Source organism: Takifugu flavidus, chromosome 4 (genome assembly GCF_003711565.1).
Source record: "Takifugu flavidus isolate HTHZ2018 chromosome 4, ASM371156v2, whole genome shotgun sequence".
NCBI lineage: Eukaryota > Metazoa > Chordata > Actinopteri > Tetraodontiformes > Tetraodontidae > Takifugu > Takifugu flavidus.
In genome coordinates, this window is record NC_079523.1 from 1,805,486 (window position 1) to 1,822,342 (window position 16,857).

The 16,857-nt window shown below is 50.2% G+C and overlaps 1 protein-coding gene across 3 annotated transcripts in view; it reads right to left on the reverse strand.

Annotated features, from left to right (window-relative positions):
* The window catches only part of pdzrn3b (PDZ domain containing RING finger 3b), a 55,636-nt gene extending 44,527 nt beyond the window's left edge, over positions 1–11,109 (reverse strand). The window contains exons 1-3 of one of the 3 annotated variants that reach the window (XM_057031651.1): positions 10,262–11,109; positions 5,537–5,623; positions 4,489–4,596 (exon numbers count right to left, since the gene is read on the reverse strand). In XM_057031651.1, coding sequence (XP_056887631.1) covers positions 4,489–4,596; positions 5,537–5,623; positions 10,262–10,975 — 909 coding nt within the window. In that variant the 5' untranslated portion in view covers positions 10,976–11,109. The remainder of the gene's footprint in view (positions 1–4,488; positions 4,597–5,536; positions 5,624–10,261) is intronic. The other 2 variants (XM_057031653.1, XM_057031654.1) reach the window with 2 other exon arrangements.
* Between the last annotated feature and the right edge of the window lie 5,748 nt (positions 11,110–16,857).

Here is a 16,857-nt window from a genome sequence, read left to right on the forward strand (position 1 = left end):
GAGGAAATGACAGCCCATTACAGCACAACTAAGAGCCTGTTAATCAGCTTATTAGGGTTTAATTGAGGGTAGTTAATTAGGAATCTGTGGGCAGTCTGAGCTTCGGGGTCAGAGGTCGACATGAGAAGCAGCTGGTACGGCAACTTGAGCCAATTGTTACTGGCGCATTTACACGAGCCTGTGATTGACTGGCAGACAAATGAGCCTTAATTACACCTGTCCAGGCCGCCCCCTCACGGCTCTGCAGGTACCATAAATGACCCTACGGGACGGGAGGGGGGGGGGCACAGCAAACACATTTACAGTAGGTCCAGACTGGACGTCTCCGGCCTGCCTTTGAGGGCGCGGTCTGTTTATACAGGCTGGAACATCCAGAGTTGTGTGTTGAGGGCTGGAGATACAAGGAGACCACTGCAGGCACGAGGGCACCTCTGCAAGCACGAGGGCACCACTGCAGGCACGAGGGCACCTCTGCAGGCACGAGGGCACCTCTGCAGGCACGAGGGCACCACTGCAGGCACTAGGGCACCTCTGCAGGCACGAGGGCACCTCTGCAGGCAGGAGGGCACCTCTGCAGGCTCCACATCTGCCGATTTCTCCCTGGGCTGGAAACAACGGCGAGCTTGTCTTCAGGTCCAGCTCTGCTCTGGGCACCAGAAGCTGATTATGGCCCCATCCCACCTCAGCCGGGCCGCTGGGCACAGGAATGCGGCTCGGTGGGCCGGTCCGGAGGGGATTCAGCCCATCTCAGGGCGAGCCAAAAACAAAGCGGGGCCGCGATAAATTCGCTGCCACACAATTCAATGAGACCTTATCAGTCAGAGCCAATCACGCGATTCACTGTAGCCTGACGTCTCTCCTCCCCAGCAGCACCAGATATCTCGGTTACTGTTCTCCAAACGGCACCGGAGGACTTGACAAGCACTCGTTTTCCACGAGAGACCAGTTGACACAATTCCAATCCTAAGAGCACGACTGGGATCGGCCATAATTGTCGTCGCAGCCTTCCAGGCATCCGAGACGTCTAAAATGAAAAGCGTCCACGTTCATTTGCAGCGGTTTTTGCCCCAGATAGCTCAATTCCGTCTCTTTGGAAGGCGGCCTGAGATAAAAGCTCCGTCTTCACTCTCTGCTAAGTGCCGTCTGGCTGGGTTTTAGCTCATCTCTGGCCTTGTCACTTGATCCCGAAGTAACCGTGGGGAGGCTGGAGGTGTTTAATGGCTCACCTTGGGTCACCTCGCAACTCACAGGGCTAATGACAAGTTAGAGACGGCAGATGTCGTGCTGCTAGGGGTCACGTCCATTTCCAACGCAAAGGGTCCCGATTCCACTGGGACAGTCACAACCATGCTAGCCATCGCAGGCTAACGTTAGTCCGGTTTTAGGCCAAATGATTGTGACCCCTGGCATTTTTCCACCACATTCTTGTTCCTGCCCTCCAGCTAAGCCTGCAGAAACTCTCTGTGCATCTCGGAGAGGGTAAATGAGCAGAGGCAGCTAATCCACCTTACACAAAACACGTATTCTCCTTGATATAAAAACTAATTTCCCCGGTTTTGTTCCTTCAATCACCATCTTTCAATTTGAGCAACTCGCAGCTAAAAACCTCCGAGTTACAACCGCTGTGGTTTACTTTAAAGTGGTTGTTGCCGTTCACCTTCTGCGACCCAAGAATGTTTGCCGAAGATTTACAAGGCGACATTTACGACGGCAGCCCAGGCTCCTCCATTCTTCCCTCCATCCTATTTTCACACCGACAAGCCCCCACAGAAACGCACCCTTCACTCTCGGAGCTCGGCCACGGCCATTATGGGCTGGAACACTGGTTTCTCTCATCCAGCTTATTTCTAAAGAAGAAAGTGGAATATTTATGTGGCGACACGCTTGATTCGTGGTGCATTTAACGAGTAGAAAATCAAAAAGCCAACTGAAATCTGAAAACAGGAGTAGAAATGAAGCCACAGCTGCCGGGCCCAGTCCAGTCGCGCTGTAGGACTGAATCAGAACATAGTTATGGAGTCCCGGAGGAGAGCCTGGCTAGCAAAGCAAACACAGCTTGAGGGTTTTATGAGAAAAATTTCAGGCTGAACAAGGAGGCATTCATGTGCTGATTCATAACAGCCTGTAGCTCCGCGAGGGGACGGCATCAAACCCCCCCACTTAGAGGCAGAATCATCGGATCCACGTTCCGTCCAAAGGCCAGAACCAGTGGCAGCAGAGAAGGTGGGAGAGAGCCGTTTTATCCAGGTGAACTGGCGTTATTAGCCTAGAAGCTGCATTTTTTAAAATTTGTTGTAAATTAAGACAATTTTGATAATTAACCCTCCGAAATGTTCGAGCCACCCTGGAAACTCTAATCAGTGCCCCTTAAAGCAGTTAAATTAACCGGCACACTTACAATAATCATACCAATAAGCCCAAATCAGATAAATATTGCAGAGTTTAAGCTAGCAGAAATGTTTTGGTCATTTACCAACTGTGGTTAAAAGAAAAAAGTAAAAAATGTTATTTGATGAAGTCAAAGTTCAGAAACAGTTTCAACAGAAGAGGTGTTTCAGCCACAGCCCGTAAATCCTCTACAAACTTGTGTAAATATGACACCGAAGGAAGAAAATAGACATGAAGGTGATGCACAAAACGTCTTTTAAAGTAGCGAGTGTTTTGGGGAGTCAAATCCAAGCATGCGGGATCAAGGCCAATTTCAGCACATAAACAAAACTATTCCAAAACCTTTCAAACTGTTTTTGCACAGCTTAAAAAGAAACTTTTAATGGACAACGTGATGGCACGCTATGTCCTTTAAAAGTCCCAAAAATTCTGAGATGGGCAAAAATAAAGTCAGCACTTGATAAATGTTGCTAATTTGGGAGAAAGGACAAACAAGAACAAGAACAAAACCTCTCCAATTATCATGAATTTCAAGTCAAGATGGTGCAGACACCAAAAAATGCTAATTCATTTAAATGTAACAAAGTTCCTGACTTTAATGTGGGTTTCACATATTCATCTGGATACAAACGCACAATAATAAAACTGGGAAAGCAACATAATGGACAACCTTTGCTCCAGCGTCACATTTCCATGGAAATGACTCCTGCCTCTAGTCCAGAAGATACAAGTTTGCTTCTTAGATACGACATAACATTTTAGGAGCTGAGCTAAAACGTAATGATATAGGGAATAAAGCCGTTTCTGCTTCCCATCATCCCACAGCGGATGATGAATGGGAGAGCACGAGGACGTGTTGTTTTAAACTTGTGGGTCGAGGATTAAATTGCTCTGTGACGCATCCCCCGACGTTATTATGAAGCTGCATTTGTCACCGAGGCCTTGAAGATCACGACATGCATCTATTTGCTTTGACCAAAAAGGGAGTGTTGGTAACGTGAACCTCTGCTGCTCTCGAGTTTCCCGCCTGATGAAAAGGGTCCGGGCAGAGGAGAAAGCGTCAACTTCTTAATGGCTGTCACATTTATTTTTCAGCTTTTTATTGAGCCAAACCTGAAAAGAAGCAGTCACTCAATAGGGGACGGCTCTACCTCCTTAGGCTCTACCTGTCCTCTCGGTGCCCAGATTTCCTGACTTTGGCCTCGATTAGCTCGAAAACGAGACAAACGCTAGCGCAGCGTTACTCCGGAACAAAACGCGTTCCTTCCCTCCCCGCAGCCGATAAGAGCGGCGAGAGTCTGAGCACGAAATCCTGCAAACGGCATCTCGGCACGTAACCGAATATCAGCGACATCTGTTTCCGCGGTTTCCGACGCCTTCGCACAAACCTGGAAAACACACGGCCGAGAGCTCACGGAGGCACGCGGCAGATGTAGCGGCGTTAGCCGGCTCAGCTGCCGGCTGCACGTCCGTGCGACATGCGAGCTGTTCTCTCCTCGCTCGTGGTCTGAGCCCGCCGCCGCTCCAACCGGCCCTTTGTTCCCGAGAGCTCGCTCGAGCGGCTCATGGGGGGTGAAGCGAAAACAAGCTTGTCTCCGTGTTTTTAGCTCATGTGAAATGTGGCCGGAGGCAGTTTGGGGTGATCAACAGCCTCCACGCGTCTTCCGTTTGCCAAGAATCGCTCAAACGCTTCGGCGTAGCAACAAGCCGACTCTGTGCTGCGGGCTGGCTCGTGACCCTCTCTGACCCCCCCATCACTGCAGCCATTGTGGAGGACGGCGCCCGACAACTGCCGCCCAAACGCAGCCGTTGTGGCGTGGACGTTTTTGACGCATCCGTCGGGTTGACCTCGGGGTTCGGTGGCTTTTCCGCGTGCGATTCAGTTTAAAGAGGAGAGGAGGATGCTCCCCGGCAGCCCTGTCGGCGAGGATTTGTCAGCTCGGAGGCTCTTCCTCACTCAGCAAAGCTAACGGCAGACAGCTTCAGCTGCTACCTCAGCTTTATCTGCAGCCACGTCCCACTTAACACACCCTCATCTGGTGGAAGCACGTACGAAACCTTGGCTGACGACTGTGGACCAGCACCCCGAACGCCACGTACCTCCAATATTTTGTCGTGGAGCTGGAGGCCTCCGTCTTTGTCAGCAGGACCTTTCTCCACAATCTTGGACACAAAGATGCCTTCGTTTGAAATGCTGTCAATGTCGTCCTGGGGAGAGAAAATCACAGCTATTTTTCAGGGGAACAATGACAACGGTGCTCAAACCATTCAGGCAAATAAGGATGAAACATCTGAGGAGGCAGAGTTTGGAAGCGATTCCTCAAAATCGTTGCTTTTTCCCTCTTTCAGAGGTGGTTATCTGCGATCCGGTAACGTGAAACCAAAATGATCCAAAGACGAGACCATTAGAGACAAATGAATGGTGTAAAACCATTCAAAGCCCCACCCTCCAGTGTGGATTTCAGTCCTGGGGGAGGAGGGAGGGGTGATGCTCACCTACAGAGTTTATGATGAAGTGTTGTGGCTGTAGAGTAGGGTTAAAAAACCCCCGCTGAGGTTGAGAAAACCCAACAAAACCTTGGAAATAACAGATTTCAGATCCTTCCCGGTCACATCCACAGGCCTCCTACCCCGTCGGACCCCCCAAGGATGACAGCTGGGAGGCTCTGATGCCACAGCAAAAGATTGGGGGCAAACAGAAAAGGCAAAGTCCAACTACTCCCCCTGTTCCTAAAGCTTGGTTCTGTGAGGAAAAGGCCGCTGCAGAACCGTCGACTCGGCAGAAAGAGGCGGCGTCATTAATGACGCTCGTGTGGCTGCGATACGCCGAGGCCAGGATAAAAGACCCCTTCCTCTCCTCTGTGTTTACCTCGCCGCCAAAATCCCCTCAATTAGAGACAAAACAACCGTGGTCGCGGCCATAATCCCAGATTTAACTCTCATAAAAGTAATTATAGTTTTTTTTATCTGTGGTGCCAAATCCACCAAACCAGACCAATTTATAAACACAGTAAAAGCTGATAGATGCGGTTCAGGCGCCCGCAGCCGAGAGGCCCAGGCCCGGCTCCCTGAACCGGGCCGCTCTGTCCAGGAGAGGCTGCTGGTGTCGGCTAACCGGGGCGGTCGGTGGGGGCGGGGGTCGACCTACCGAGCATGGCCTTCCTCCCACGATGTTAAACCCCAGAGATCCGCCCTCACGCAGAAGGACAACGGTCACACTTTTAGCTTCACCTTCCTACGGACAGACAGAGGAGAGACACGCTGGTCAGACCGAGTACTGGGAATACTGGGAGTACAGGGAGTACTGGGAATACTGGGAATACTGGGGGAGGAGGGACGCAGCAGTTATGCACCTCTTTAAAGGTCGCGCAGGGGTTTGGGAAACTAGGAACAGAGCGGGTGAAGCAGTAAAAGATAATGGAAGAATTAAGGAATAAAAGTGGAAAAGCAGCAAATCTCCCCTAATGAATAAATGACGGGGTTACACATAAAAATCACGGCTTGAAACTTAAAACCCGAGAGCCGAGTTCACCTCCAACACGGTTAAACGTCTCTCGCGGGGTGGAAAAACTGATAATGGCCAATAACAAGTGGCTCCGACGTAACCGTGGAAACCGGTTTTCTGTCCGTTTGTTGATCTTCACCAGGAAAAAATCTCCCAGGGTGTCTTTCCCTCATCATTCTCGCCTGACTGGCTCCGCCCCCTTGCAAACGTTAGCCTGCTCATCTGGAGCAGGTTAGCCTCGCGGCGCATGTTACCGTGGCGATGGCGACGCCAGTGGCTGACCGAGCCCAGCGCAATTACCTTCTTATGTATCGCGCTAACGGCGTGAAGCAGATCCAAACGCTCTGGGCGCAGCCAGCGTGTGCGGCCGCCACAGCGCCGGGCTGTCAACGCCATCATTAGAGGTTTCACGCCGTTAAAGCCCGCCGCCGAGGCCCACATGATACCCGGGTAATATTGAATAATTGCATGTGTTTTATACGCCGATCACATCGCGTCCTCTGGGGTTACTCACTGGAATATTGCAAAAATAACTTTCCCGGTTTGACAACAGCTTATTTCATCAAAGAAAATAGAGATTTTATATATATAAGTAAAAAAAAAAAACCAAAAAAAACCTGCTGCTACAGGATTTCTGCCCTTATCTGCACCGTGAGCTTCTTTAAACTTTCATTTTGGGGATTTCACAACTTGAATAGTTCCGATCTCAAAGGTTTGCTGGAGCGAGAGGTTTAAATCTGAAGGAGAACCCGTAAACGTCCACCAGCTCTAAACCGTCTCGCAGTCCGGGTGATTCACGGGCGACCCACGAGATTCTACAGGCCGATAAATTCCGCTTCTTCTTCTGTTGCCAAGTCAGCAACATGATCCCGATCCCAGCTGAACCACTTTCCAGTTACTCAGGACCAAACTGGAGTCAGAGCGTCCAGCAAACCAGCAGCATCTGAAGGTGATGTGGGGAAATCCTGGAATCCTAAATGTTGCACGCTACAAATGTCCAAAGGGGAAATTAGAAATAAATAAATAAAATACCTGAAAGTTTTGAGAGTACGGCTAAATATTCCCTGGAGCTCACCGAGTTTCTGCTGACCCAAACGTCAGTAAGAGCCAGCCTAGTTAGCCAATTAGCACAAAAAGTGAGACAGCAGTAGCGGGATGACACGGAATCCTGGGGGAACGTTCCCAACTTGCCTCTTAATTTGGGATTTTAAGCAGGTCTTAAAGGAGAGTGATGAGGTACCATCATCTCAGCTGTCTCCTCTCAGCTTGTGACGCGGGAAGTCTAAATATACGGCAGATATTATTGGCATATGGCGTCCCAACTGCCATATAGGTTAAAAAGCCGGCCGTGGAATGTGCGTTCCTGCGCCGTGTCACGGCGAGATGAGCGACGCATGCTTCGGAATTCCAGCCGCTACTGTCAACAGGGAGCCGTCGGGCCAATTAAACGCAAGTTCAGCCGAATCTGACAAATGGAAACGGACAAATGGAGCGAAACAGGCTATTCCCGTCCACCGGAGGGTATTTATTTATTTATTCATGTGCTTTCACATCTCGTCTGCTCTGGTCCAGTCGAATGATCTCACAATAACAGGAATTAGGCGCATTTTAACCACATCTGCAAACAGTCTGAGGAGGTCGTGTGTTTGCTAAAACGTTCCGTTATAGCGGAAAAACTCCCATCGCAGTCAGGACCTCGGCGGGGGTCACGTGGTCGCACCGTCACGCCAGGACAAAACACACTGTGACAGTTGGTTGATGAGAGGAGGAGGAAGCCAAGCGGCTCTGGCTGTGAAGCCTGCTGCTCGCTGGTGACTTGGCACGGACCGGGCCGGGCCGGCCTTCCTTCCAGCTCCAGTCACACTTTCCGAGTCTGTCCTCAATCAAATCGCTTCCCTTCCATCTGCCTGCTAACATATGCAGATACTGGAACTCGGAAAACAACAGGCCGAGGAGAAGGAACTGGGCGACTCGGCGGCGGAACGAGCCGGGCCGACGGGTCCGATCGGTAGAGGAGCAGGTCGGGGTCACAGCTGGGAGGTTTTCCCTGTTTTCAGCGTGCAAATTTCACGTCGATTGTTCCGATCTTCACTGCTAAATGCGACGCAGGTGTCAAAATCCTTTTTTGTTTTTAGGCTTGCGGAACAAAATCTGAAGAGAAACCTCTAACAAACTGGTTTCTGGAGAGGTTCCGGGCCGCTGGTCTGGCCCGCTTCTATGCCGACGTGACGCGCGGCGCCGTGAAGCCGCAGCGCCATTCATGCTCAGCACTCGTGAAGGGACTCACCGGCTTCCAAGTTCACGCCGAGTACGAGCACATTTAATGAGCAGCATTCAGTGGATGCACTCACCGAGAAGATAATTGCTTTATGACAGGGAGGCGGGCTGGTTAATTGCTTTCTTCTTATTCTGTTGGAATAAAATAAACATTCCCCAACGAGCTTCATTGTTCTTCTGACAGATCTCGCAGGTCGACGCTAAAGGGAGGCCGCGGTTATCGTTCTGAGCTCAAGGTTACGCAGCCGAGACTCAATCCGACAGATGCTCTTCGCCACGTCGGGACGCGCTAACGATATCTTCCGTGAAAGCGGAAAACGGAGCTCTAAGGCTGGAGAGCGCGACAGCAGGCTGGAGGCAACCGGAGCGAGGCCAGAACTTTTGTTTTATTAGTCCCGCTGGCTCACCCAGGAGCTGTAAACAGTGTCAGGACTATTATTGGAAACAGTCAGTTGTTCCACGTAGTCAAGTCACCACAATCTCGGGACGTGAGGAGGCAAAATCGGAGTAATGGAGACTCCGGAACAAACAAGAGTGGGTTAGTCAGCACGACGGGCCAAACGTCTCCGTCCGACTGTGACTCAGGGAACAAATGTGCCAAAATAGATCTGCATTCGGCTCTTTTCAACGTGGAAGCTTTGCAGAGTTTTCAAGGCCACAGTCGGGCACAGACGAACGGTCCCCGTCCCTGAGACGCAGCCACCGAGGAAGCTTCTGGTCTTATCACGGCTGCGGTCCCGGAACGTCGAACGTGTGTCTGCTGCCACCGAGGAATGGACCACAATACCCAGCTCCGATACCCACCCAGTCAGCTCAAGTCGACCAGTAGGAACCATTTCAACAATTCCCTGCTTCACTGGCTTCGTTGCACAATTTGCCAGTCGAGCAAACCGCCGGGGTGTCGGAGACGGAAGGAGAGGAGTCGGAGACGGAAGGAGAGGAGTCGGAGATGGAAGGTTGACTCCTCTCCTTCCGTCTCCGACACTCTGGCGTTTGGTGTTTAAGATACCGCGGAAGCTGCACGGCCCAGCGAGGAGCTGGACGAAAGAGTTCCTGAACTCTAAAGTTGAGAGGCGTCCGATCCCCTTCCATCCATGTGATCTGGATAACTGGCGGCATTCCTCGGTGATCTTTACATCCCAGGGAATCTGGGATCTCCCTGAAAGGACCTTTTCTACTGTACCAGAAACATCAAATCACTGTCCCATCTTAGCCCAAAGTTTGGCGATCGTGCACGCGCCCGTGTGCACGGCAGAATGTGACGGCAGCTATCTGACTGGGAGCAATCGGATGAGCACAGTCGGACCTCTCCCCAATGATCCGAAGCCTTCGTGCACGTATACATCTGCACGTGGGCAATAGACGGCAAACATGGCGGCGAGGAGCCACTTCTGGGGTGAAGAAGAGACAAATTAAATGTAGATTTTAATTCAACGAGGCCGGATGTTTTGGAAATAACAAGAAGTTTGGGTTTGGGTTTTCGGCACCGACAGAAACCCAAGAACCGGGCTCAAACATGGGAAGAAGGGCTTTTGGATGACTCCGATAAATCAGGTTTGGACATCCAGCAGATGTTCCTGCTGGGCCCAACCTGCCACCGACCCCGTCGGCCACGGGCCCCGCGCTCCTCTGAAGGCCCGGCTCCCCACACCAACCTTGTAGCCAGTAAATCTGCAACATCTACTAATCTGTCACGTAAGAATTTTCTCGGGGTGAACGTCCGGCGACACGCCGCCTAAAAACAAGCCTGCGGCCAGCGGGCCGTATAACTGGAGCCTGGCTCATGTTGTGTACAGAACAGCAGTAAATATTTGGCCCTCCCCCACCCACTGCCAACTGGCCACAGACACAGCTGACACCCGCGGCTCAAAGCGGACAGAAACCAACTCTGAGCGCTGTAGAACTCCTGAGAACTTCAGCGTGAAACCATTTTTCCCCCTGTGTCAACACATCCTGAGGAGCGGGGGCCCTAAAGTGGGCCCCAGCCTTCATCCAGCAGGAGTCAGTGAAGAAGAACCCAAACTTGATGACAGCACATTTCTCCACCTCTTGAATGAACTTTTTTTTTAACTTCAACGCGCACGTTCTTACCTTGCAGGAGAAAGCCACCGTCTTGGTGAGGGAGTCGATCCTCTCGCTGTACTCGGTGAATTTCTTCTGATATTTCAGAGCTGTCATCTGCAGCTCGCCGTGCACGGCAGACAGTTGGGCCAGCAGCGCCTTCTCCCGCTTGTTGGCTTTAATAGTCTGCTTCTTGAACTCTCTGTCCAGGCAGACGAGTTTGCACTGCAGCGCGCTGTTGTGCGCCTTCAGGGCTCGGACGCAGCAGTGGCCGCTGACTCTCTGCTCCCTGTAGGTGAGCATCAGCCCGCAGCCCCCCTCGCACAGCCCCACCGCCCTGTGCTCGCACGTCCCGCGCATGTGAGCGTCCATGTCCCCCAGGTTCAGCACCTCGCTGCATCCCTTGTTCCGACACTTCACCGGGGAGTACTCGCACATCTCGGCGTGCTCGGCCAGATGCTGCAGCTTCACCACCGCATCGCAGCCCCTCGCGTGATTGTCACATTTGATCTCCAGCTTCAGGATGAGGTTCTTCAGCGGCAGGACGTGGTTCAGCTCCTTGGCCGAGATCCGCTGACATTTGACGGGGCAGCTGCTCTGCTGGACGACCCAGGGCAGCACGCAGCCGGAGCAGAAGACGTGGCCGCACGGAGTAGTCAGCGGGTCTTCCAACACTTTATTGCACAAGTTGCATTTAAAATCCGGGTCCACGGTCCCCTTGAAGCGGTCCAGCTCGAATCCCATGGCTTTTACCGTCCAAATGTAAAGTTTGTCACTTCCCACCGCCGCAGGTCGTAGTCAGCGCAGCGGGGCGGTTTTAGTTGGTCATCGGTGGAGCGTTCCCAAACCAACTAGCAACTCTCTTCTCCTGAAACCCGACTAATTGACCGAGACTTTTTGGTGCGTTCAAGGACGCCTCGGACGTTTAGCTCGAAAAGTTCGGAAACTTTTTGGAACATAGTTTTACGCAAAGCTTTTACCAATTCCCGCGAACGACCACGCGTAATCGAATGTGTTCCGTTGCTGCAAAAGAGAAATCTAATAAACTCTGAAATTTAGTGAATTGTTTTAAAAATTCTGGCCGCTTAAAATAATCGTTTCAAAAATCGTGACGTCAGTAAAGTATTCCTTTTATAAAGTCATTTTTTCCAATAATGATATTTGGGTTTTTATCGTCATAAACAACCAATGAAAGTGTTTGATCATAAAAGTATTTGACGTAAACGTGGCGTTTCTGTTTGTAATGAAGGCAGCATTTGTGGGTCCGACAGCGTGGAGGAATCCTCACCGTAATGCGTGTAGCAGCAGCGCACAGGAGATTCTGCCACGAAAACTGGTGATGGAAATTCTGAGTGAGTGAGTTAGTGAGTCAGCTCTCCACATCACATTAGGTCATTATTATAATGACACAATTATTTTAAAATCATTTTGCTTTTCACTCCAAGAAGCCAAACCCCAGAACTTGCGCGTCCACATCTGAGCCGTCGCTGCGGAACAGTAGTGGCTCACCCCCAACACATGGTTGTTATTGTGCAGTTCAACATGTGAGCATTATCAGAAACTTTTCAGACATTATCTACTTGGCCCTGTCTCCGTTCTGAATGTTTCTGTGATGAATCGTCCGACCCCACTCCATAAATGTTAGACAAGGCAACTCGACAGACGGATATTTACAACATGCTGGGTGAGGGATCAGGCATGCATGCACACAGGCAGCCTGGAAGGGCACTTCAAGTACTTTTAACTGCGAGCTAAACCCCTGAGCTAAAACGGGCAGTGCACAGGGGCTCAGGTGAAAAATAAACCTGGCCCAAGGGTTCTGCTGTCAACCTCGGAGCCGCCTACCTGGGATTTGTCTTTCAACACAATTTAACCTCACCGCTGGAGTCAGAAAATCAAGAAACGACACCGATTTGCTTCTGTGACACTGTGATTTCAGAGCCTTTTCATTCCCAGCAGGAGGTCCCTTGTAGCTCCGGCTTCATTTGAAATGTAAATTGAAATCCAGTCTGAAAGCTGGATGTGCTTAGCCAAGAGAATCTCCTCAGATGCTCAGACACACAGGCTCCTTGGCTCCTGACCCTAGCTCGCTCCGACACCCATTCCCGCCGAGTGCCTCCTCTTTTCGGAAATCCAGCTTTATGCAATGCCATGCCCGATAAACCCGTCCCGTGTGTGTTTGATCAGAAGTAAAAACAAAGACTCGACAAAGACTCCACGGACAAAGTGAAAGAGTGAAAGTGAGAGCTTGTAGCTAATCCCACGTGGTGTTCCGGGTCTCCCGAGAGGAGGCAGAAGATAATTCCCCGAGCCGTCACGTCAGAGGCCTTCCCGCTGTGCCCAGGACACCCAGCCTGATTCCTACTCCTCTCACTGCCTGGTTGTATTTTTCCTGAGTAGTTTTAGGTTGCGCCTTCATTTATAGTAAAAAGAAAAACTTTGTACATGTGTGGGGGGGGGGGGGGGTCAGCAGATGGAATATGAAAGGGGGATCTGCTGTTTCTTTGGTCAGTTTTCCCAAAGTAATTGGAATTTTCCATGCTAATGCACATCGGCTCTGTATGGTCACTTCTAATTTCACAGTTCAGAGCTTAAGGTTGCTATCACATCTCCCAGTTGTGATAGCAGCAAGAGTAAGTTACCAAAGAAGCTTTATCTGGGAATACAGTTTTCAGCTCCACTGAATCCGGCTGCTAACCTGCTGGATCTCTGCGAGCAAACCTGTTGTGCTTTATTACGTCGCCTGGGTAATGTTCGGTATCGGCGAGGAGCCGGCTGTTTGTTGTCAGATGTTTGCTCGCTTCGTTCTGAGACTGAGAAATATTTGCTGAGGATACACCAGCAGACTCTTTTGAAGGCTGTGTCTCCGGCAGTATCGAGCGATGAAAGCCAGGAGTTTGGAGATCTTCAGGCTACAGTAGAAATGCAAACCGATGGTCGGAGTATGAATCTTTTCCAGGTATTTGGACTGAAACAGCAGCGGGGAACGCCGACACGTCCTCGCGGACTCCAGCACAACAGACAGGCAACGTCTGAGTGGAGATAAGAGCTAATGCCGCTCCTCCAACCCCAACTGTGAGTGAAGGATCTGGACAGACCCCCGTGAGAGTCTCCCACCAGACCCGCAGGTCTGAGCACCACGGAGACGCCTTCATTTCATTTAGGACAGAACAAATATTTGGGTTTTTTGGGGGACGCTTACTCCCTTCACACAAGATGCGAGTTAGCTTCTTTATGATTAGCAGGAGAGTGGAAGCTAATGCTCAGCAACAACCCCAAATGTGTACGGAGATAACAGAACCTCTCCCACGTGCGCGCTCTTTTCCCACCATTCCCAGCAAGTCTGGACATTTGCAGGGTTTATATGATGGATTACCTACTTGCAGCAGGCATTTCTCGCCTTCCTGCTACGTGTTGTGTGACGATTACACAAAAGAAAGTTGTTTATTGCTATTGATCCGCGGCAGGTCCCGACTCAAGTGGTCAATCTAGCTGCTTTGCTAAGGAAAACAAAACCAAGGAAGAAAAAAAGAGATTTCTACTGTGGCAATAATGTTATCAGGTTTCTCATCTGTGTCAATGCAGCCAGGGGAGTTTGATGGAGGGATCCTTTTATCCGTGAACCTCCTGTCATGAAGGCTTTGTTGGAAGGCAACAGAGTGATCTGGATTTCAGGGTGTGGGATGAGGGCGTCTGGTAAATGGGATTTGGAATTGGGCCATTTCGTAATCATCAGCAGAGACATGAGGGCCATGGGAAGCTGCAAAGGTGAGCATTTACACCTCCGGGCGGCGTTCCAGCGTTACGAAACATCGCGTACGCACAAAAAAAGGACGCCGTCCATCTTTCCGGGCTTTTCCCTGCACCTGAACGTCTCATGGGAGTCGGTGATGTTGTGAAAATGGAGCCCAGCCACCCTCTGATGACTTCTATGCCAATCGGATGCTTTGTTTTCCCTGCAAACATCGGTGACTTATTGGGCCTTTCACGAGACAAATTAGAGTTTAGTGGCTCCAGCGTCTGAGTGAATGAGTAACTTTAAAGGCTGTTTTGAAAGGTCCCAGCGTGACCTAATGGTCAAGTTGAGCTTGTGACTGGGAACCAACCGGCTATAATGACCTTTGCGGCGCAGCGAAGGCGGTTGGTAACGGTTGTGACCTTTTTAAGCCTGTGGAGAGAGCGCAACCGTCACATCCTCACGTGCAACACGCAAACGTGCTGTTGCTAAGCGATTGCGCAACACTACAACTGAAACCGTTGCAGTGGGGAGTTCATCAAATTTCTTTTGACAAAGAAAATCTGTTTCCGGACGCTCGGGACAGCAGGAGGATGGATACGCAAGTGGACCGACGCAAAGTGGGCCGAGTCTCCTAACCATGACGTGGTGCCATCGAGGGGTTGTTGCCACGGGAGACGGCTGCACCGTTGGTTCTGCAGGTGCTGACAGGAAGGCCCATAAACGTGCCAGATGAGCAACGTCCATAAATGGAGCTGCTTTTAATTAAAACAACTAGCTCGTAAAACTTATACTGAGTTTGGAGACCGCAACTTTAGCCGACTAAACCGACACCTGACGACACTTTGCCGGAGCAGCGGGGCTCCGGGTTGCGTCACCTGTCGGAAAAGCACACGTTTTTTGGGTGATTTCGGAACGTACATGTTGCCTTTCCTCCAGTTTGTCTCTGCAAAGCAGCACTTTTATCCACGTTAGCAGGAAACAGCTGCTGGCCTCAGACACAGCTCCAAAACAAAGAGCACTGAAAATCAAGTTGACGATTTTTAAATTAAACAAATAGTTTCTGATGTGCTTGAAAAATGTGCGGCCATCAGTGACAAAAAGGCTCCTAATTGAAGCAAACTCTCCCTCTGATTCGCAGAATCCCACTTTAATGCCCCAATCATTGAAAAATCGTGTGAAATTGTCCGTTTTCTGGCTAAATACCAACCTGAAATATGCTTTTATCTTGCACAAAGGCTGCATTTCTTCAGATGGACTACCATAATGCATTAGTTACAGAGGTTTCTAAAGCAAAAGTGTGTAATATTAGGAACAGATGAGCACCTCGGTGGGGGGGAGGAAGGCGAGTTCCTCTGGAGCCTGTGAAGCATTGGTGATTTTCTGCAAGCTCTGTTCCCACTGGGCCCATAAATAACAGCCAGAGTACACTTCTTATCTGGGCTTATTAAAGAAAGAGGAGGGGAAAAAAGCTTCAAGAGAGAAATTTAAACTTAAAACATGAAGACTTTAGTGGAGTTAAAAGATTATGATTTAACACCAGTCAGCACATTTTCGTATCACATGGATCTTGTAATTCAAACAATAAAACATGAATTTTAAAAGTGGAGCAGATTAAAGTGTGTCCACACTCGACAGGAACTTTCCTGACTGCCCTGATCTGAGCTCTAGCGCCACCCGCAGGCCGGAAATATCAACGCTATTTATGTTCTCCTTCTCAGGACTTTCAGAGATGATTCTTGGCCCAATTGCGATAAAATTAAGTTTGGTGTTACGGTCCAGCGCTCGACCTCGGGGTTGAAAATGCACGCTAGCGAGGGCACCGGCTGCTCTCGGAACGACGCCTTCTTGAATCTCACTGTAGCTGGAGGAGGTGAAGAACATCCTTCACCCTGGAGACAGTAGAGATTTAATAATTGCTAAAAGAGGCTCGATATTGGGCTTAAAACCAATGAATTTACTGGATTTCCCGTGTCGAATTAAAAGGAGCTTCCACCGCAGCTAAACAAATGAGCCCAAATATGCATTGGCTGATTAGCCGGGCCTGCTCGGGGACACAGTGGAGTGTGGGAAATGCTGTTGTAACGCCTGAGGCCACGGTGACAGCACGACTGGAGCTGCAGATAAAAGCGCCGGTGCTGAAAGCTTGTTGATAATGAGAAAAAAAAGTGGTCATGGAGCAGAATGGCGCGACTGTGGCGTTGACAGGTCGACCAACTGGCACAGTTCACACATGCAGGCTGTTTCTGAGCACCCATGCATGGCTGGAGAGACAAACAGGACACCAGCCGCATTCTTTTCACTGACAAAATGCCTCTGTTGATAAGTGATGGGCAGGAATTCAACCTACAGTCGAGGCAAGAAGAATAAAACCAGCGTGAGCTCATACAAACGATCAAATTCCATCATTAAATAAGGAAGTCAACGCACAAGACTTGATTTTACCATCTCTATAAGATAAAAAAAATCAGACAGGGAGTTCATGTTGGAAGGACTTGGGGGGGTTTGAACAATTACTGCAGGGAAATTGGATTTCCGAGGGAAAGTCTCGTATCAGAGCTCGCCACACGGCTCCAGGCGAGCTGCTCGGTGGCCGCTACCTTCGTTTGTGTCACATCGTATGCGGACGACCGCTGATGAACGCGAGCGGGCGCCCCGGGTGGAACAACAAGGAGCACGCACGTTGAGCAGTGTTGTTCTGAACATGGCCGCCGTCTTCAGCCCTCTGAATGATCCCGTGTAGTCTGCAAAAAGCTGGGCTGGAATATTAAACGATATGAAATAAACGAGAACTCTTACGCCTCAAATTGGAAAAACAGAAGCAAACATATTAACACGCCTGATAAATGAGCGAGCAAAAAAGTTCTTATGCTACAAAAATGGAGTCGAA